Source organism: Dasypus novemcinctus, chromosome 12 (assembly GCF_030445035.2).
Source record: "Dasypus novemcinctus isolate mDasNov1 chromosome 12, mDasNov1.1.hap2, whole genome shotgun sequence".
Classification (NCBI taxonomy): Eukaryota; Metazoa; Chordata; class Mammalia; order Cingulata; family Dasypodidae; genus Dasypus; species Dasypus novemcinctus.
In genome coordinates this window covers 93,485,022-93,506,704 of record NC_080684.1, presented here as the reverse complement: position 1 = coordinate 93,506,704, position 21,683 = coordinate 93,485,022, and the positions used below count along the sequence as shown (strand labels likewise).

The following is a 21,683-nucleotide window of genomic DNA, read 5'->3' as shown; positions in this document are numbered from 1 at the left end:
AAAAAAGATTTTTTTTTCCCTCCCCTTCCCCCCACCCCCCAGTTGTCTGCTCTCTGTGTCCATTCGCTGTGTGTTCTTCTGTGACTGCTTCTATCCTCATCAACGGCACCGTGTTTCTTTTTGTTGCGTCATCTTTGCTGCATCAGCTCTCCGTGTGTATGGCACCATTCCTGGGCAGGCTGCACTTTCTTTCGCGCTTGGCTACTCTCCTTATGGGAGGCACTCCTTGCACATGGGGCTCCCCTATGCGAGGGACACCCCTGCGTGGCAGGGCACTCCATGTGCACATCAGCACTGCACATAGGCCAGCTCTACGCAGATCAAGAAGGCCCTGGGTATGAACTGCAGACCTCCTGTGTGGTAGGCGGACGCCCTAACCACTGGGCCAAGTCCACTTCCCTAAACTCTTCTCATGAAATGCTGGAAAGTTGTAGACTCTCACGTTACTTTAAACATCATCAGAAAATTATGGAGTTTTGTCCTCTGATTCTGGACGCTTTGTTTTTAAATATTTTGGTAATCATGCATCTTTGTACTAACATTAAGTAATATCTCAAGGTATAATACACACTTGGGTGAAGTTCTTCCTTAACAATAGTGGTTATAATCTGTATATCAAATAGTCTTGAGAATTTAATTTTTTTTCCCGGCCAATCTCTTGTCAGATCTAATTAGGTAGTTATTTCTGTGTTTTGTAATGTAACTCAAGGAGAGCTCGTATAGGGAGTAAAAGTGTCAGCTCAACTGTTTTTCTGCTGTTCACATACCTTGTCCTACTGCTATTCTCAATCCATCATCCTTTGCAGGACTCCTTTTTTTTTTTTTTAATATGAACTTTTATTTGGAAGAATTTTGGACTTCCAGAAAATTTCCAAAGAAAGTATGGAGAGTTCCATATACCCCTAATCCAGTTTCAGCCCTCCCCATCTTATGTAACAGTGGTGCATTTACCCAAACTAAGAAAGCAAAATCGGTACTTTACCAGAACTAAACTCCAGACTTTATTTGCTTTTTGCCATTTTTTCCTTTAATGTCCTGTCTCCTTAGTCTCCTCTAGGCTGTGACAGTGTCTCAATCTTTCCTTGTTTTTCATGACCCTGACAGTTTTGAGGAGTCTGGTCAGGCGTTTTATAAAATATTCCCTAAATTTGTTTTGTCCAGTATATTTTCTCACAGTTAGACTGAGGTTGTGGGTTTTGTTGAACACAACTGAGGTGAAGCGCCTCATAACATCCTGTCAGGAGGTACTTCTTAGCCACATGCAGTCCCTAATGATGCTACCCACCCGCACTCAGTTAAGGCGGTGTCTGCCAGGCTTTTCCACAGAAAAGGTATTATTTTGCCCTGTCATACTTTAGTCTTTAGAAGTGAATTACTAAATTCAACACACACTGTGGGTGGGGAGATTAAGCTTCGCCTCCTGGAGGGTAGAGTATCTACATACCTAATATGGGATTCTTCTCTAAGGAAGATGGGTGTCTTCTCCCCCATTTTTTTTTTTAAGATTTTATTTTTTGTTTATTTCTCTCCATTTCCCCGCCCCCCTCCCCCAGTTACCTCCCCCAGTTATCTGTTCACTGTCTCCATTTGCTGTGTGTTCTGTGTCCACTTGTATTCTTGTCAGCGGCATCAGGAAATCTGTGTCTCTTTTTGTTGCATCATCTTGTTGCGTCAGCTCTCTGCGTGTGCTGCGCCACCCCTAGGCAAGCTGCACTTTTTTTGCACTGAGTGGATCCCCTTACAGTGCGCACTCCTTGTGTGTTGGGCTCCCTTACGCCATGGACATCCCTGTGTGGCACGGCACTCCTTGCACTCATTAACACTGCACGTGGGCCAGCTCATCACACGGGTCAGGAGGCCCTGGGTTTGAACTTTGGACCTCCCATGTGGTAGGCGGATGCCCTATCCCCTGGGCCAAATCCACTTCCCTCCCCCATTTATTTATTCAATCATTTAATTATATCAATATGGGCTTCTTATATTTATTTTATACTTGGAGTTATAATCCAGGGCTCTTCTTAAGACATTTGTTCATTTTCTGAGGGTAATTTTGGTTAAATATTATTATTTAGAAGTAATATTATTAAACAAGCTAAAAATAATAGCATGATTGGTAAACACTTTTCCAGACGTTTTTAAACCCCAGTACATCTTACTGAGAGCACCACTGTCCCACCCTCTACATTGCCACAGTTAGACACGGGTGCCCAGTTGACATAACAGATGTCTCTCTCTCTCTGCTTTTCTCAGTTATGCAAGGTGGTCCCTGGTTTCTGGTGGCTCCTGGCCAGTATGTAGAGCTTAGTCATTGGACAGGTATTTATTGTGTCCATGCTATCAGCCAGGCACTGTGCAGAGCACTGAACATACAGTAGTGAACGAGACAGGGCAGGGCCCTGATGTCATGGAGCTTACATTCTGTTGCAGAATACAGATATTGAACAAGAAAACAAATGATCGGTTTGGTATTCAGGTAGTAAATGTGCTATGAAGAAGGCAACATGGCATAATGTAAGAGTAACTAGCACTCATGGTCCCAGATTGCAGAGAAAGACCCTCTTTTACTCTGTGACTCTGTGAAGGACTCTGGACTTTCGTGGGACACATGCACACCCTTGAGCCAATCCCTGTGTTCTTAGAAAGGGTATACTCTGATTGCTCAGTCTGATTCACTTGCTCACACTTCTAGATGGGGGGCTGGACCAACCGATAGCCCCAGAATAATCAGAAGAAGGCAGAAAGGTCCTTTGGGCAAGGTCTTGTTCTGCAGAGGAAGCGATGCAGGGCAAGCAGAAAAGCCACACTAGGCCACCACAGAAGGTGCCAGTTAGGTGCCAGGGAGGCACAACTGCCTTTCCCAGAGTTTCCAAGCAGTGGATCATATGGTCTTTGCCCCTCCCCAACCCACACCCAAATTGACAAAATCACACTGGACTCCAAACCCAGCTACTCTTCCACCAACCATGGTAGAATTCCTAAACTAAAGAGTCCATCCTGTCTCTAGAGGAAGAATCGGCTTCCTTCTCTCCTCAGTTCCCCAGATCAACCTAGACACACGCCAGGTGAACACTGTAGGGCTTCTGTGGAATGTGAATCAAGTCTTAGTAGTTCGTTCCTAGAAAGAGGAGGAATGTAGCGCTGGTCATCATTCATAGGCCTTATGTTGGCCTTCTAGAGAGAAGCCATGTAAAGCAACAGTCACTGAGCTTAATTGCACTGTTTGCACCCCTTCTGCATTTCCTGACTGAGTGGAACTTTTGTCAGGAGTTCTTACATTAGAGTTCACTCTTTGCAATGCACAGTTCTATGAGTTGTGACAAATGTCATGTTTCTACCATTACAGTATCGCACAGAAGTTTCAATGCTCTTCTCCCTTCCCTGAAACCTTGGCAACCACTGGTCTTTTTATTGTCTCTATAGTTTTGCCTTTTCCAGAATGTCACATAGTTAGAATCATACAGTATATAGACTTGCAAAACTGGCTTCCTTCCTTCACTTAGCAGTGTGCATTTAATGTTCCTCCATGTCTTTCCTGGCCTTGATAGTTCATTTCTTGTTTTCACTGAATAATATTCAGTGTATGAACATACTGTAGTTTGTTTATCCATTGACCTATTGAAGGACATCTTGGTTGCTTCTAATTCTTGGCAATTATAAATAAAACTGCTATCAACGTTCATGTCCAGGTTTTGGGTGAACATACGTTTTGAACTCATTAAGTAAATAACCTGGGACGTGATTGCTAGATCATATGTTAGGCCTATGGTTAGTTTTGTAAGAAATTGCCAGACTGTCTTCTAAAGTGGCTGTACCATTTGCATACCCACCAGCAGTGAATGAGAGTTCCTATTGCTCCACATCCTTGCCAGCATTCAGTGTTGCCAATGTTTTGGATTTTTGCCATCCTAATAGGTGTGTAGTGGCATCTCATTGTTATCTTAATTTGCAATTCCTTAATGACCTCTGATGTTGAACATCTTTTCACATGTATATTTTCCGTCTGTGTATCTTTTATTGAGGTATCTATTCAGATCTTTTGCACACTTTTTTGTCAGGTTGTTTGTTTTCTTGTTTTTGAGTTTTAAGAGTTCATTGTACATTTTACATGTCCTTTATCAGACATGTGTTTTGCAACTATTTACTTCCTTTCTGTGGCTTGTGCTTTTATTCTCTTAATCTGATTGATTTTTATCCACATTTATAGCAAAAAAAAAAAATCCAAAATGTTGAACCTGATGTACTTTAAAGAATATAACTTGATACCTGTCGTGGATGCATGCCCCTCCCAACTCTTTGTATGATGAAGGAATCCATTATCCTATGGGCATTTTCCCCCTCCCCAATCTCTACTTGCTCGGGCAGGGGAAAGTAAGAAACAGCCCAGCTGACAGAACAGGAAATGATAAGACATAGGGCAGGGCCTCAAATTCATGCACGACCTGAGTGCCTACATTTTCCAGGTGAGGGGACTCTATAATCAGTGTTTGGCCTGCTTTCTTCCCCTTTTATGGGTAATGAGGTATTTTTGTCTGGGAAGAAATGTTACTGTTTTTTCCTGGGACTTGTAAAAACCAAGAAGCAACAGCAACCTGTATCAGAGGAGGCCAGGACACTGAGCTGTGCCGTGGCCAAGCCTTTGTGGCTAGGAGCAAAGTCTGTGTATCAAGGATAGTGTTTCTATTTAATATCAGCTACCTGGTTATGTGGCAGGAATGGGAGAGGAAATAAAGAGAGGATAGAATGGAAGCATCAGTAGTCAATGGGAGCGGGAGGGAAACCAGAGTAGATTCCAATAAGCATTTACCAAGCACCTGTAAGTGTGCCTATCAGTGTCCAGACAGAATGGTTGAAATCACGGGTCTTGTGTTTGAGAAACCTACAGCAGTTTTTAAAGAGAGACTGAGAAACGGTTTCACTTTAGCCAGTGTCCAGGCTTCCTCATCGAGGACATCCCTTGGGAACTGAGTGTGACTCATTCATACTTGTTGATCACTCTTCTGCTCCGGGCTCCACGGTGGATGCCACGACACTTTTTGTCTCGTGACCGATCCTCTGCAGCAGGCATCATTGTTTCCTTTTAACAGATTAGAAAAGGGAAGGCTTTGGGTGACAGAAGGGAGAAGGGATGGTGAAATCTGAACCTAGGTCTTACCTGGTGCAAGGCCTGGCTCCCTGCCCGCAAGCACTCTCCGACCGCTGCCCAGCGTGCTTGTCCTCAGGGCCCTGGGCTATGCCATCCATCTCCCTACCTCCTCCCCCAGCCTTGATGATACTCCGCAGACCCTACTGAAAAACACGGTTCTTTTTCCTCCTCTGCCCTACAGACTGTCTTCATCCAGTCTTCCTAGTTGGAAAGGGGACTGTTTCATGAAGTGTAAAACCAGATTTCATTTGTGATGTAGCAAACAAACATGAGGTGCCTTCGTGTCAGTCCGTCAGCCCTAATCTGGGCACCACCCTTCAAGGGAGTTGCCAAATCCCCCTTTTACAGATGAGGAGCTGCCCACATGACATCAGGCAAGCTGGTGCAGGCCACACAGCTGGAAAGACCTGCAGCTCAGGCCAGCAGGCAGGTCTGTCTGCTCGTCCCTCTCCACCATACATCATAAGCCTGATGATGACAGCAAAAGGGGCTCATGAGAACTTCTTTCTTCTCCCTTAAAATACCAAACAAGGGGGTAACAGAGGGAGCTCAGACTCCTTCAAGAGAAGGTGACAAGCTGTTTGGCCTTTAGACAAAGAAAAGGGGGATATGAGCCTCCAGCCTAAAACCCATATTCCTAGGGCTTTTATAACCAGTTGGCTGCAGACAGACCGAATGTGAGGGTCATTGAGAATGCCATCATCACCATTTCCGTTCTTGAACCAGAGGGCAGTTCTTGAATACTAACTACCTGCCAGGCATTCTGGCCCACATGAAGAATAAGAAGACCTGCTCCCGCCTGCCCAACTATTCACACTCTAATGCGAGATGCGAGTATGTAAATAAATAACCAGAAGAGCGTGTCATGAGTTCTCTAATAGAGTTAAGTGTAAGCATCTATAGGGCACCGAGGAAGGAGCCAGCAATTACCTGGTTTGTTACATCAGGAATGCTTACAACTCTAAGAATCAGAAAACCCATCTTGCAGTGGCTTAAACTAAAATAGAGGATTTGAATTTCACTCAAAGGAATTCTGGAGAAGGCAGCTACAGACATTGGTTCACAGGTCAACAATGTCTGACTTCTCCCTCGTCGTTACCGAATGACTCTCATGGTTCCAGTCATCACGTATCTGCCCAAGACCTAAAGATGAATGGGATGGGTGAGGCGGAAAGAGGATGGCACCAGCTATATCTGAACCCTTTCATCAGTAAATTAAATGCTTTCTCATATGCCTCTTTGGGCAAACCTAAGTCATATGATCATCCCTGGTTACAAGGGAGTCTGGGAAATCAGAGAATAAGATCATCAAGATTAATTTAGATCATAAATGGATCATGATCCATTTACAGGGAATGAGGACACTGCAACTCCAAACAAAACAGGGTGGGGAGGAAGACAACCCTTTGGGCCCAAGTGATCCAGGAAAGCTTTACAGAAGATATGTGTTTGAGCTTGGCCATGCCAGTCAGGTAGGCATTTTCTAGGCAGAGAAGAAATCAAGAATATTCTAGGGAGGGGGAACAGCATATGCAAAGGTGCAGAGTCATGAAAGCCATGTTCAGGAAGTACCAGGAGTTTCTTTTAGCCTTGATATGGAGCTGGAATCTTAAGTGGGGTCAGTTTGCAATACACTTAAATGCCAGACTAAGGAGTATAGATGTTGTTCCCTTGGTTATAGAAAGTTAGTGAAGGTCTTGAGGTGGGAGACTGTTTTCTAAAGACCCCTCTTGGCAGAGATAAGGTCCATCCTCTCATTCACCTGATATTTGCACAGACTCAGATTTCTTAGCATTTTTGCACTCATGGATTATTTTCATGGACTTTCTAGGACCTAAGGACTTCAGAAGCTGCAAGTTTGGCTGAATCATTTCCATGGCCTTGTGTTTGTGCCGAGATCTTCTTTCTGCCTTTGAAATACTTTTCCTGTGTCCTTGATGGGGAATAGAGTTTCTCTTTTTTCCTTTAATCACATTGACTTCTGCCGTCTTCCAAGATAAAGTTCAAGTTTCCTGGACGGTGATGAATTGCCATCACTTTTCTAGGCAGGCTGACTAGTCTGTACATATACTCAACATCCATAGATGGTTCAGATCCAATCCGATCACACCCTTGGGTCCTTGATGCATGGCAGCTCCTGCAACCCACCTGGTCTGCCATCTCGATGCCTTCTTTGGTTCCTGCTGAGGTGGAGGTTTAGCCTGTGTATCTAGAAGGTACTAAATCACCCTGCAGTCCTAGGATCCAGGAATGGGTGGTGGGTGTCCCATGTTTGGGAGGGGTAGATAGGTTTCATTTCTGATCCTGTAATCTGTAAATCTCGTTTACTTCGGAGAAGGGAGAAATAGGGAGAGAGATTTCTAATGTCTCTATCAGATCCTGGCTGTCTCACTTTCTAGCTGTGAAACTTTGAGCAATTTGCTGAACTTTCCTCATCAATAAGATAGGATGATGATAAAGGCACTTACAGCATTTTGTGAAAATTAAATGGGGAGCAAAGTATTAAGAGCTGTGCTGGGCACATGTTAAGCACATTAGCTGTTATCGTAATTATTATTACCATTTTAGTGTACCTCTAAAAGTAGAATAAGTCATGATAGGTTTTTACCACAGGCCTTGTAGACCCATATGCACTTACCAGCTTCTCACAAAAATCTATTTTCAGCTCATTCTCCAGAGTCACTCTGTCGTAGGTGTGAAAGCTTGTCAGTAAATGTCACATACACCGCCAGCTTGCTGTCCCGAAGCCAGCAGTGATGGGTGATTCTGTCCCTCAGGGTACCAGGAAATGACACGTCTCAGTAGTCAGACAAGTGCTGATCAAAAATATCAGCAATACAAATCCTGAGTCAGATGTGCAGAGTCAGGAATGTGGTTTAGTGGAAGGTACAGAGGCCCAGGAGACAGATGCTAGGCTCTGCCTCCACCTCTGCTGTGTTACCCCCAGCAAGTCGCTTCCCCACTCTGGCCTTGGTTCCTTCACACATAAAAGGGGCCTCACCCAGGCACAATCACTGTCAGCATCTTACAAGCTCCTGGTCTTCAGGCTCAAGCCCCTTCTCCTATAAGCTCCATGTAAGCTCGAGGTCCCTGCAGGATTCTCAACTCTGGCTCTAGGAAGTAGGGTTCTCCTGCTCAGTTACAGTGAGCCTCCAAATCCCCTCCCATGGTTCCTGGAAATCAGGCTTGTGTGGTTTCAGTGGGTTCAAGTTCAAGTTCACAGCCAGTGTGGCTTGAAGGTCACCAGTACTGACTCCACTGGGAAATGAGAGTGAGTAAATGGATGCATAGGAAGAGGGGCATTAGCTGAAGGCCAGGGGTTTTTGGAAACGCTGGTAGTGATTTTTCTTGGGTGGAGTATCTGTCAGGATCCCCACAGTAAACACATCTCAAACTGGGCATTTGAGGGGAATTTAATAAAAACACTATATAAAGCTGTGGGCAGGGCTCATAAGAAAAGGACATTCCAGCTCCCTGGGGCCATCAGCTGTTCCCATTTTTAGGCCCCAGTGAGGTAGGGTCAGTTACCTGAACCCAGCCAGGGTGACAGCGTTGGAAGGCCCCACCGGACAAGAACTGTGGCTTTGGGGGGGAGCACAGCCAGCCATGGCCGTTGGAGTGTTGGGTGGGGCAAGACTGTCATGCCCACCTCACCCTCCTGCCCTCTAATCTCCCGTCCGCTCACCCCACTGGCTGAGCCCATTCAAAAGCCAGAAGTCCAGGAAGTCTGCGGAGGCCATCAGCAGAGGTCTGCATGTGGGGGGTGGATCTGGGGGCCAAATCACATTTCCAGCATAGATGACAATGGAGGTAGAAAGGGCTGGGAGGGAGAAAGGAGACTACAGATGAATGGTGTCCGTTGTCTTGTTTACCTGTCCTGAGCGGTAAGGGACACTTTCTGATCTAAGTTACAAATGCATCGTCTCAAGCTGAGTGTCCCATTCTGCCAAGCTCTCAGCAACCCTCTAAATCCTACTCATGGTGACCATGGCTAGAAATCCATATCCATGGGCTCTTCCTCTGTTCCCACAAAATATCCTATAATATCAGGGCCCAAAGGGGGATTAGAAGCCATCTGAGCACTCCTCCTCCAGCGGAGTCCATTTCACCCCAGACCCGCTAACATGCATGCCTTCTTGCTCGCTCAGCTGCACCGTCCTCATCCAGGCCGGTGTGGCCTCTCCCCCACCTCCTGCGGGGCTGCCATCCTGGCCTCCCCGCCCCCATCCTGGCCCAGCCTGCATTCCCCACGCCAAGACGGAACGTGCACGTGACCATGCCGTGATGCTGCTTGCCCCCGCGCACCCCTCCGAGCTCCCTCCACACCCCTCTCCTTTGATTTTGGATGACCAGGGCTTCACCAGCCTTCTCAGTGTATCCAAGGCTCTTATTTCTTCCTGCCTCCCAGTCTTTGCATGTGCTGCAACCTTTGCTTAAAAAAAATTATTTTCTCCATTCCAGCCTCCCTCATTAGCTATCTACATCCCTCAGAACTCAGCACAGATGTCACTGCCTTGGCCCTTAGCCTGTGTCAGGTCCTCTGGTTCTGTGCTTTCATAGCTTTCTATACCTCGGTTAAAAGCGTGTATCATACCTGTAATTTTTATTTTATTTATTTATTTTTTAAAAGATTTATTTCTCTCCCCTTCCTCACCCCCCCTCCCCCATTGTTTGCTCTCTGTGTCCATTTGCTCAATGTTCTTCTGTGACCGCTTCTATCCTTATCAGCAGTGCCGGGAATCTGTTTCTTTTTGTCCCCTACGTGGGGACACTACTGAGTGGCACAGCACTCCCTGTGCGCATCAGCACTGCACACGGGCCAGCTCCACACGGGTCAAGGAGGCTCAGGGTTTGAACCGCGGACCTCCCATGTGGTAGACGGATGCCCTAACCACTCGGCCAAGTCCGCTTCCCACCTGTAATTTTTAAATGCATGGTTAATTAATGTTGGTTTCTCCTACTAAATTGTAAGTTCCACAAAGGCAGTGATCTGCTCTCGTCTTCTTTTCTGTACCCAACCCTAGATCAGTGTCTGGTACATAGTAGGTGCTCATTTTTAATATTTGATGCATGAAAGAAAAAGATTTTGGTGTAGATAGACTTGATTTTATATTATGTTTGAGCATTTACTAGCTAGGTGACCCTGGCCTGGTCTGAACCTCAAGCTCATCATCTATAAAATAGACATAAAAATAGAAATAATCTTACCAGTTTGAGTATCAAATGTGTTAATGTGTATATGTCTTTATGTTACCCTAGCCTAGTATTTAGCATATATGGTATTAAGTAAGTGGTAGCTATTATATATTTCTCTAGAGCCTGGCAGAAGATAATGGAGTATTCTGTGTTCTGATGACTAAGAACTAAGGCGAGTGGTGGGGTGGGGGCGGTGGGGGTGAATGGGGACCTCATATTTTTTTAATGTAATATTTTTAAAAAATGAATTAAAAAAAAAAACTAAGGCGACAAAGGTAATATATACCAATAGACTTTGAGCCATCTTACCTATCAGAAGGCAACAGAATTGCAAAGGGTTTTCCAGAACTCCCTTTGCAACTCCATCGTCTCCCCCTACCTTCTTTTAATCCTTTCTGCTTTTTATATGACACCGGTCTTTGCCTGTAATAACTACACATACCCCAGACAGATGCCTTGGGACCTTGTCCACACCCGGGTTTGATGTATTGTCAAGGGAGAGTCTTCCCTCTCCTACCCTGCAAAAGGGACAGGAATAAAACCACGTTTCCCACTCAGTGTTACCTGCAGAAAAAGGCTCTATCGAGTGCTCATGTTCTAAGGAGGGTCCACAGACCCCATCTGTGCCCACCTGAATGCTCAGTGCCTGCCTCCTTCGTTCCTGCTGCGGTGGGCTTCCATGCTGGTGGGAGGGAGAGAGGAGGACAGAGCACTGCTGTGCAGTCTGAGTGCTCCCTCATTGAGGGGGGATGGCAGCCCACGCTGACAGAGCAACCCTGACTTGTAGGCACTGTGTGGACGTCACTGACCCCTGTGCTCCAGCAACCTAACGCAGCTTCTCATTTGCCAGATGACCAGGCTGGCCCAGCCTCTTCCCTCTGCCTGAATCCTGTCCCCACCGTACCCCCGCCCCAGGTCCCATGGCTCCAGGAAATACCTGCTCGTCCTTTAAGACCCAGCACAGGCAGCTCAGTGAGTGGGACAGGCAGAAACTGCTGCTACTCCGATTTCACAGATGAAGAAACCGAGGCACAGATCGACTGAGTAACTTGGTTAAGGTTAAACAGCTACGTAGAAACATAGACCAGAGCAGAGTTTGAACCCAGGCAGTAAGAACTTGGAGCCACTGCTCCTGACTATTGTACTGTGATTACTGAACCCGTGTATGCAAGAACGAAGGGCTCAGCAAGGACACAAGCGGTGCCAAGCCCGCGGCTCCTGTGTGCCAGGCCCCCTCCCCTGACTGCTTCCCTGTCACCCGCCAGGTCATCCACTGGAACTCCCCCAAGAAGCTTCGGGTAAAGAACAAGCACGTCGAGTTCTTCCGCAATCTCTACCTGACCTTCCTGGAGTACGATGGGAACCTCCTGCGGCGGGAACTGTTTGGCTGCCTCAGCGAAGCTGACGTCAACAGTGAAAACGTAAGTGGGTCGGCAGGGCGGGGCTGGCCTCTGCCGGCCATTGGCGTCCTCCAGCGTGCCAGGCTCTGTGCCAGGCTCGGGGCGGGACTGAAGTGAGTTGCCCTGGGGACTCCCCGCATGGTGGGAAGGGGCTGTGAATGGAGAGTGGGTCTGGGGAGCACGGAGGAGATACAGCTGGCCCAGGCTCTGTGAGGACGGAAGGGACACCTATGCTATGAGTTTCTAAGCACAGCAAACAGAACGAGCCCAAACCCCAAGAAGACGAGAACATGTCTCTTTGTCTGAGGCTTTGGTTGTTCTGAAATACTCACCATACAAGTCAGCCGCGATTCAGCCAGGGCCATGCATGGGGTGGTGCAGAAGCCATAACTGGCTCCTTCAGGGGTTAACAAGGTTGAAGAAACTGTTGAGTGAGTCACAAGCATAGCTAACATCTCTATATTTTCTTATTTCTTTATCATCTTATCATATTTTCAGACATCTCATGTAATTTCTTAGAAGCCCACTTTTGTTTCCCCTGCTTAAAGAAATTGGGACACTAGAGATGTTAAGCAGGTTACCCATAGTCGCACAGCAAGCAAGGGGCGGAGTTAACTTAAATTTGAGCCCTGGTTTCAGGCTCTGAGGAACAAGATGTGGGGAAGCTGCACCCCGTAGTGGAATAAGTGTAGGACATATGGAGTCAGACAGACCTGAGTTTGGCTTTAATCTCTTCACCATCTGTGGGACCTCTCTCTGCTTCAGTTTCCTCAACAGGCAAACGGGGATTAATCACACTTACCTTCCAGGGATGTCTTGAGATTCAGGGAGAAAGTCCATGCAAAGCACCAAAGCTCAGCATTTGCCTTGTGTGAGATGCTCAGTGAATATTTGTTTGCCGTCTTTTCCGTGACTGTTAGACACAGACGTAATTGGTTCATTCATTCCACAGACATTTACTGTGCGCCTTCTACTTACTCTGCGCTTTGAGTAGTTACAGATAAAAAAAGGTACGCAGGGTCCCTGCTTTTGTGAGGCTCATATGCTAGTAAGGGAGACACAAGCAATAATGAAATAAACTCAGTTGTGGCAAATTCTGCATAGTGATGATTAGTGAGCAGCTGGCAGCTCCATTGGTTTGGGGCTTCTGGGAGGACTTCTCTGAGGAGGTAACATTTAAGCTAAGATCTGAATGACAAGAACAAGCCAGATGTCGAAGAGCAGGTGCATTTTTGGCAGAGGAAGTAGCTGGTGCAAAGGCCCTGAGACAGGACAGGCTTGATTTTGAAGGAAGGAAGGCTGGCCTGGGTGCCTGGGTGTGAGTAGGGGAAGGTGAAGGGACAGGAGAATTTGAGCAGCAGGTAGGGAGAGGCCAAATCAGGAGGGGGGTTGTCAGCCAGGTTAGTCAGAAGTGGGTTTTATTGCTATTATTGCTATTTATCATGAGCATTCCATTGGGCTCCACATGTCAGGAGAAAGTGTCTGCAGGAAGCTCTGAGGAATCCATGCACCTGCCTCTTTATCGGGACGACTCTCTGGTCAAAATACCATCCTTGCTCTCTTATTACTTGGCCCCCAAGTCACGGTCAAGTTGCTACTATCTCTGACCTTTCCCTGCATCATCCTAGACACCCTTCTCAGTGTCTACCCTTCTTTGCAACTGGAGAGAGAGGAGAGAAAACCATTAAGTACTTGAAATCTTTCAGATTCTGGGAAGCACTTAGAGGTTTCAACAAACAGTGTTCTTTTGGTTTTTTTTGTTCAGTTCTCTGGGCTCAAATCAGTATTTGTCATCATCATCAATATTTGAGTGCCCATTCGGCACTTTTTCTGAAAGCTAAATGAGAACTGCTCTCTTGCCTCTTTTTATCCCCCTCCCTTCTGTGGAAGAGGCTCAAATGAAAGGCATCGCAGGATGAAGCCATCATTTAATCACCCGTCTCGCTGAATTCCCAGTGTGCTGTGTGTCATACAAAGTAGGGCTCTCTTTATAAATGACTCACCACCTTTCCCTACCATCCCTTCCCCTGGCGGGTGAAGAAGTCATTGATGGCCTTTCTTGGAATCTGTGACTGCTTTTATTTGTGCAATAAGCGTTCGTGAATGTCACCTTCTGCCAGGTGCCGTGTGGGGCTCTAGAATTGAGCTCAGAGACTGACCCACATAACAACCATTAGAGAATCAGGAGGTACAGGGAGGGCCATGCATGAGAGTAGCCTTCTCTGGCACACCCCCACAGCAGCCATCCCGACCACAGCACCGGAGCCACGGTGGCCCCATTCCAAGCTCATTCCACCTCAGGCCCTTGACCTGCTGTTCTGTCTCCAGCATGCCGCCCCTAGTTGATGAAAGGTTTGGGAGGTAGCTTTGTCATGGAGGCTTTCCCGACCTTCAACCTAAAGTAACCCCACCAGGCACTGTCTGTGACTTGCCCTATTTAGTTTTATCACAGTGTGTACCTCTATCTGCAATTATTTGATTCATGTATTTGTTTCCTGGTTTTTTCTCCACTTCTGTCTGCCCAGAATCTAAGACCAGTAGATTAGAGGCAACGTCTGTGTTATTCACCGCTAGGTCCCCTCTCGAATAAAATCAAGCACACAGTAAACACTCCATAAATATTGAATGAATGAATGATTTGAGCAAATAGGAGAGAATGAAGTATCACACAGAGGGAACAGCAGATGAAGAAGTAAGGAATGAAAAGATTTTATATAGATCTGATAAATATAGATATATTGTATATATAGTATACTAGAGCATTGAGGAAGTTGGAAAAGAGGCAAGGGATGAAACCACGGAGGAAGGCAGACCTTGAAGGGCCTCAGCTGAACTGAAGAGTTTAGCCTTTATCCTAGCAGCAGTCAGATTTACATCTGGGGAAAAAAGTCACTCACTGTAGAGAATAGAAAGAAAGGGACAAGACTGGAGGCAGGGAGACCACTTGGGAGGCTGTAGCCCCACCCCAGGAAAAAGATGGTGCTGGTGCTTTAACATAGGATAGCACCAGCGGGGATGGAGGGAAAAGACCGGATTGTCTTGTGGTCGCTAAGAACAGGGGAGCAGGTGCAACTAGGACTCGTAAATCAAGACAGCATGTCCCCTACCCTGTTCCAGCCAGGTGCTCTGGCACTACCAGCCAGCAGTGGCAGGGACAAGGAGAGAGTCTGTAAACACTGAACTTCGGGAATCACGTCCCTGTAGGGAGTTGCACCACCTGGTCCTCTGCAACATGTCAAGTGTTTTCTGCAAACACAACCACAGGGAAAAGCTAACGTCTTGGATCCAGCCCAAAGCCGGATGCTCCCAGCTCTTGGGAAGAGGTCATTAGAGCTGTGACAAGTGCACAGATGGTGGTGAGTCTCAAAGGAAGAAGGTCAGGATCCTCTTCATTGGACCTAGGATCCCAGTTGGGTGCAGCACTAACTCGTAAGATTCACTCATTCCCTCAGCAGTTATTTATTCAAACAATTGCCAGCCGCAGGGCTAGTGATTAGCTGGGAGCACTGGAGTTGGAACCCAGCTGTCCCAATGCTTGTGTAATAGGGGGATGAAGTCAAGCAGGTGGTTATCATCCAGTGTCATCACTGCTGGGACTGAGGTGCTCTGAGAGGACACAATAAGGCATTTCACTCATACACAGGGAGACAAGGTGCATTGTGAAAGACTTCCTGGAGGAGGTGGTAAGTAGAGCACAGAGATCTGGAGGGTGAACTGAGCAGTCCTGAAAAGGGAACGATAGGAGCAGAAGAGGCCAAGGTGAACACGAGCCTGGCTCCTTCAGGGCTAGAGCTCGAATTCAAATGAAGGCAATGGGAGAACTACAAAGGGCTGCCCAAGTTAATTCTTGAATTATTACTGTTTTTTCCCTGAGGAGATGATGATAAGAGTGTGAACCGGCTGGTAATCCTTGGTCACATATTTAACAGACACATGACCTCAGAGAAGTGACATAAATGCACTGAAGAAACTGTAACAGTGATGCCTCCATTGTAGAGTTGCTTGGATAATTTATGTTAAGTTACCAGAAAAGAAGGGCTAGCTACCAGGAGCACAGGGTTCATCGGGATGTTTTTCCCCTCCCCCACAAACCACAATGCCCAGCCCATCTGATAATAAGCCCTTATTCCAAGACTGTCCCAAGAACGGGTTTCAAGTTTTATTAACAGCTCTGCTCCGAAGGCCTGACAGAGAGAGGAACCTGCCGAGTCACTTAGAAATCCCTCCGTAAAGCAGGGGAGAGGCTGGCACATTTGCTCTGGGTTAACAATCCCAGGTAGGTTTTCCACCAGTTAGGAGACTGAGAGTGGTAAGGGGAAGTCATGGTGTTAGCCTTTCTGCCTACCAAATAAATGGTCTGGGAATTCAACGTTTTAGTGAGGGGCTAAGATGTGAGGAGCAGGCCAGCATTTCAGAGCCTCTGCCTGGGTGCTTGCTCTGGGAGAAGACAATGTGGTTTGGAAGAGAACCGGCTCAAAACAGTGACAGAGAATGCCAGTAGCTGGTGGGACACAGCCTGTTGTCTTACCTTTGGAGATGTGCTCCATAGCTTGCCTGGGAATCTCTTCCTGGAACCAGTAAGTTAATTTTTGTAATGCCTAGGTATTAGTTAGAATCTGACTGAAGTAGGGATAGAGGCTAGTATTCTAAACATTGGCTCCTCTTTCCCTTTCTTCAGCAGCTGAGCCGCTCAGGCATATCCAAGAAACCCTGGGACTCTGCAGAACACAGTTGGGTAATCACGGAATTTCTCCACACCCTTATCCATGCAAAAGTCCTTATGCAGCATCCCTCCTGGCCTCACATCTGGTGGAATCCTCCCAAAGACAGGGAGCTCACCTGTACGGGTGGAAAACTCCAGATGGTGTACCATTCTCCCTTTTGTTGAGTTGAAATCTTCCCTTTGTAAGAAAATCGTTCCATCTAAGTCCCGTCCTCAAGAGCCAGGACAAATAAGAACACTTCCTCTTGTACCTGACAAACCCATCAGGTAGCATAGAATGTCTCCATACAGTGTGTGACTCAGAAACTTGCAGCTCTGCCTATGCATTGTGCTGTGGAGTGATGCCTTGTTATCAAGACCGCTCGTTTACCTGATAGAGTGGTCCAAAAACGGCTTTGCCAATTTAAAGGCAAAGCCTCTGATATATATTAAAATATGTATGTTTTAGCTAATTTGGATGTGAATTGTGCTAAAGTACATGTCTTTCCTTTATTGCCAAAGTATGTTAAACTCAGTTTACAATTTTGGATGACTGAGGTTGCATTGCAAGGGCAGGGATTGGCCAGAGAGGGGAAGGTACTATGTCTCTCTAGGCAGGACGTGGCTTCTAACTATTTGCTGCTTGCTCTGCAGTTTTCCTTTCTGGCAGCTGTCACTTTCAGTTCATCAGCTTCAGAACAACCCTTTCTGGACTCACCTCCCTATTCATCCTTCCCCTGGCAACCAAAAAAAGGAAGAACAATGGTATTTAAGTTAAAATGACCAATGACAAGAGGGTTATCTATCCATTGCCATGTTAGCAATCACATTAGGAAACATTTCAAACATCCAAAAATGCAAAAAATAAGATAAAAATGACTAGACACCAGTGGGTTTTAACATGCTTGTGAAGCTCTAAGTCGACACCCAATGTCTGCAGACCTACAGCCTCCTTACCCCGTGCCCCCATCTGACATTACTGATTGACAACCACGCTCTCTCCACGTGGGCCCAGCCTCAGCCCCAGCCCCTGGACCCCACCCCCCACACCAAGACAGCACTCCAGGCAACCCACCTCACTGGGTGATGGCGGTGGCGGTGGCGACGGCGGCGTAGGAGCTGAAGCTGGCGGCATCCCTGTGGTGGGCCTCAGCTCTGTGCTCTCCTGTGCTAGAACAGCTCTTCTTGTGCCGCTCCAAGACTTTTATCTGCTTTCTTGTAGCTGGTGAGAATTGGAGCCTTCCTGCAATTGAGAGAAAGGGAAGTACAACTTAAATCATCACCACAACTCTGGGAGGTGGGTGTGATGCATCACATTTCACAGACAAGGAAACCAAAGCTCAGAAGAGATGAGTTACGCACTCCAAGCCACACAGCTCCTTAAATGACGAGGCCAAGACTTGACACCAGATCCACTAACTATAAAGCAACAGGACCAGGGCCAGTCTTCATATTTATAATTAATGTAAGAACCACCACACACCACTCCCCTCTTCTCCTCGATGTTTTACTTATGTAATATTTCTTATTTTTTAACTTAACCGATAAGGTATTTATTATTCTCTCCATTTTAGAGAGCAGAAAGTGGAGGCTCAAAGGACTGAAGTCAGAGAGCAGGTCGGTGGCATAGTCGGAGCTGGTATCAGGTCCCTCCCTCACAGTCTTCCTGCAACTATTTAAAATACTCCCCACCAAACACTCCAACACCTACCCCTTACCCAACACTCCCTACCCTCCAGGGTTCCTTTGCTTTATTTGTCTTCACTGTACCGACTCTGATCGATATACTACCTACTTGACTTAGTTATGTTGTTGATGATGCCATGCCCCCACTAGAATGTAAGGTCTGTGACTGCCAAGATTTTTACCTGTTTGACTCCTCAATTTATCCTTGTACCTAGAAGACTGCCTGGCACCTGGTGCCTGCTCAGTAAATTTTGTTGAATGAATGAACTGATTTCTTGAGGAATCAGAAAACCTGAACCCAGGAATGGGTCTAACTCTTGCCTTCTGTGAGCCTCAAGTTTCCTCACCTGGAAAATAGCCCTGGCAACACGTTAGGAGGAGGGGAGCCATTCAGATGGGAGGTGCCCACAGGAAGTTCTTACTACAAGTGCAGGCCAGAGCTTGTCCTGGACCCTTCCCCATCAAACTATTCTGACACCCCTCCATTGCTTCTGAACTGAAGAGGCCTTCCAAGTCCAAGTCCCTTGTGCCTCGAGAATAGAGGATGCTGGACTGCCTGCAGGACCACCTCCCCCGATATTCCGCCTACTAGGAGGAAAAGACAGCAGCATCACCATGGCTCAATTAGAAGTTAAAAATAAGACACATAAACAGAGTCTGTAAGCAGATTATGGTGCCACTCGGCTCGGAATGCCAAGAGCAGATGGCTCTGTGGAAACGGCTGTATCCCAGAGAATCCCAGAGAAAAACCAGAATGCCTTAATGTTCCCATGTGCGAGCCGCTTGTCACCACCTCTGTAATCACACGGCAGGCTCTACAAGGCCAGTCTCCAGTGACTTTCCTCCCGGTAGCCTCAGGGATCACAGTGGTTGCCTGAAAGGCCAGGGGAGTTGATGATGGGAAGAGTTTGAAAAAAGAAGTTGCTCCTGTGAGCCATGGGGTCAAGATATTCAGATATTCAAGGCTGGGCACAGGCATGTCCCTACGAGCTGGACCCTTTTTCCAACCCAGCCTCCACTTGGCACCCATCCCTCTTTCACCGCTAGACTCCCACCTTACTCTACCCAAACTGAGCAGGGTCTCTGTGTGTTTGCAGCAGCTCCTTTGCTCTGCCCTACTGGCTGCATCTTCCTTGCTAAGCAGGCTTGCCTATTCCTTTGCAGTAGAGTAGGTAAGAGGGCAGCTCCAGGGCAAAACTGCCTCCTGTGCAATCCTCGGAACACTAACTATGGGACTGCAGGCAATTTTCTTTAACTCCTTGCCCCTCAGTTTTCTCATCTATGAAATGGGAATAATAATTATTCCTATCTGATAGAGTATACGGACTAACTAAAGTGAGACAGTTCAGGAGCTTAGAACAGTGTGGCATCTGTCACATGCCCCGTGTCAGTCAAGGCTCTCCAGAGAAACAGAGCAGTGGGATAGATACAAAGATTTATGTTAAGGTATATTCTCATGCAGTTGTGGGAGGTGGTAAGCCCAAATTCTGCAGGGCAGGCCAGCAGGCTGGAACTCAGTCTTGAGGCAGAATTTTTCTCTTCTTCCTCAGGGAAACTTCAGTTTTGCTCTTAAGGCGTTTCAGTTGATTACATGGCGGCCCACCCACAGTATGGAGGAAGGTCTACTGAAGGTTGACTGATTGTAGATGTTAACTCTATAAGATATCTTCACAGCAACACCTAGATTAGTATTGGATTGAATAACTGGGTACTATAGCCAAGCTAAGTTGACACATAAACTACCACATGCCCCAAAATTAAGTTTTGTTGTATTGTAATTACACAGTGTTGTAATTGCTGATTGACCTCTTTGTACCCCCATCCATTTTCACCCCAGTTATATTCACTCATAAATATAAGAACCAGGGCTCATTCTCTATTTCTAGAACAGGACTTGGCATAAAATAAGGGCCTATTAATTATGTGCAATATATTAATACTGATAACGTGGGAAAGCAGGAGACCATGCCTTTTCCTTGCTTTTCCTCAGAGCCTCCGCCAGTGCCGGGCAGACCTTCCGGGGACCTTTGCTCAAGTGATCAGAGCCCGTGTCTTTGCCCCTCCCACTAAAGAATAAAAGTGGCCTGTGGTTTGGTTTCCTTAATAAAAACTGCTTTGGATTCCTGGAACTTTGTCGATTAATCCACACAGCAGGCAACCAGTGAGCTGGTAAATCTTTCCTAACCTGTCTGCCCTGTTTAATAATAATCTGATTTAATAAAAGCACTGCTTTATGGAAACCCCAGAGGAAAGTCCTGTATTGGGTTCAGGAAACAGAGTTGAAGTCCTAGCCTCTGAGAAAATCCCTGGTGCCTGTTTCCTCCTCTGTCAGCGGAGGGTAGTAAGGAGAGCACTGCCTGCCTCCCACAGGTGCTGGGAGGAACAAATGAAATAGTGGACATGGAGGCCACTAAAAAGTGAAGGTTTTAGGCAGAAAGCACTATTCCTCAGGGTTATTTTACCCAGCAGATATGCCCCCCTCCCCCCATTGTGCCAAGGCACTGGAAGGAAGGCTGTCGCAAGAAGACACTCATGGCCTCAGAGACTCCGTATTTGGCCCTTTGTCCTACAACTGTGTCACTTCCTGGCTAGAAAAGCAAAAGTGGACTTGTAAGTTAAGGTAATACGAGCAGCTGTAAAATGGCCCAACATGCTGCGAGTTTATGACTCAGGCAGTCAAGGCCAAACATGTTCCTAACTGGCAGGCAGATTTCTCCAGGTTCAGGAACCCAGACCCCTTCCATCCTGTGGCTCAGCCTTCCATGTGACCCTGGACTCGTCTACTGGATTCTCTTACTCTGGCCGTCAGCCAGGAAAAGAGGGTGAGGACTGTGCGTGGGCCATGCTTGAAGTGGTGCCCGTCCTAGCCAGAGGCTGCTCACATTCTGCAGACCACAGCTCAATGACAGAGAGACCCTTAGCAGCAGGGAGGCTGGAAATACACCCTAGCAGCTGTGTGCCCAGGAAGGCTGGCAAGATGAATGTCGGTGAGCGCAGGAGGTCTCTGCCCCAGGAGGCCGTGTGTGACTTCAGTCCTGTGCGGTCAGAGAATCATCTGTCCTTAGAGCTAGGACGAGCCCCAGAGGTTGATTAACAAGGTGTTATAGTGACCTATAACAAGGTGTTATGGTCACTATAGTGACTGCGTGCAGGAACTCAGAGGAAATACACCTGGGCTTAAATCTCAGCTGCTCTGTTCACTGATTGTGTGACCTTGAACAAGTGACTTAACTTCAGATGATGAATGCCTTCATCTGTGCAACAGGACTGATGGTCACTCCTTCTCATGGAGTAGCTGGGAGTGCTAGATGAGAGAGTGCCAGCAAGGCCTCTGCACATTGCCTGGCCCAGAGTATGCTGGATTCTCGAGAGCCACTTTATGAAGCCCAAACTCCTTGTGTGACAATTGAAAGCAATGACTTGCTCAAGGTCACACAGAAAATCAGTGTCAGAGCATTCAGGTCCCGGTTTCCAGTTATCCCCATAATCTCACCCTGCAGTTTCACCCAATGAACAGAAATCCCTCAGGCCAGGGCACAGGGGACAGGTCCAACCG

The 21,683-nt window shown here is 46.9% G+C and overlaps 1 protein-coding gene across 3 annotated transcripts in view; it reads left to right on the top strand.

Moving 5' to 3' along the window:
• The window catches only part of LARGE1 (LARGE xylosyl- and glucuronyltransferase 1), a 588,869-nt gene that overhangs the window by 517,895 nt on the left and 49,291 nt on the right, over window positions 1–21,683 (top strand). For all 3 annotated transcript variants that reach the window (XM_058308687.2, XM_058308686.2, XM_058308685.2), the window contains exon 10: window positions 11,605–11,760. In XM_058308687.2, coding sequence (XP_058164670.1) covers window positions 11,605–11,760 — 156 coding nt within the window. The remainder of the gene's footprint in view (window positions 1–11,604; window positions 11,761–21,683) is intronic.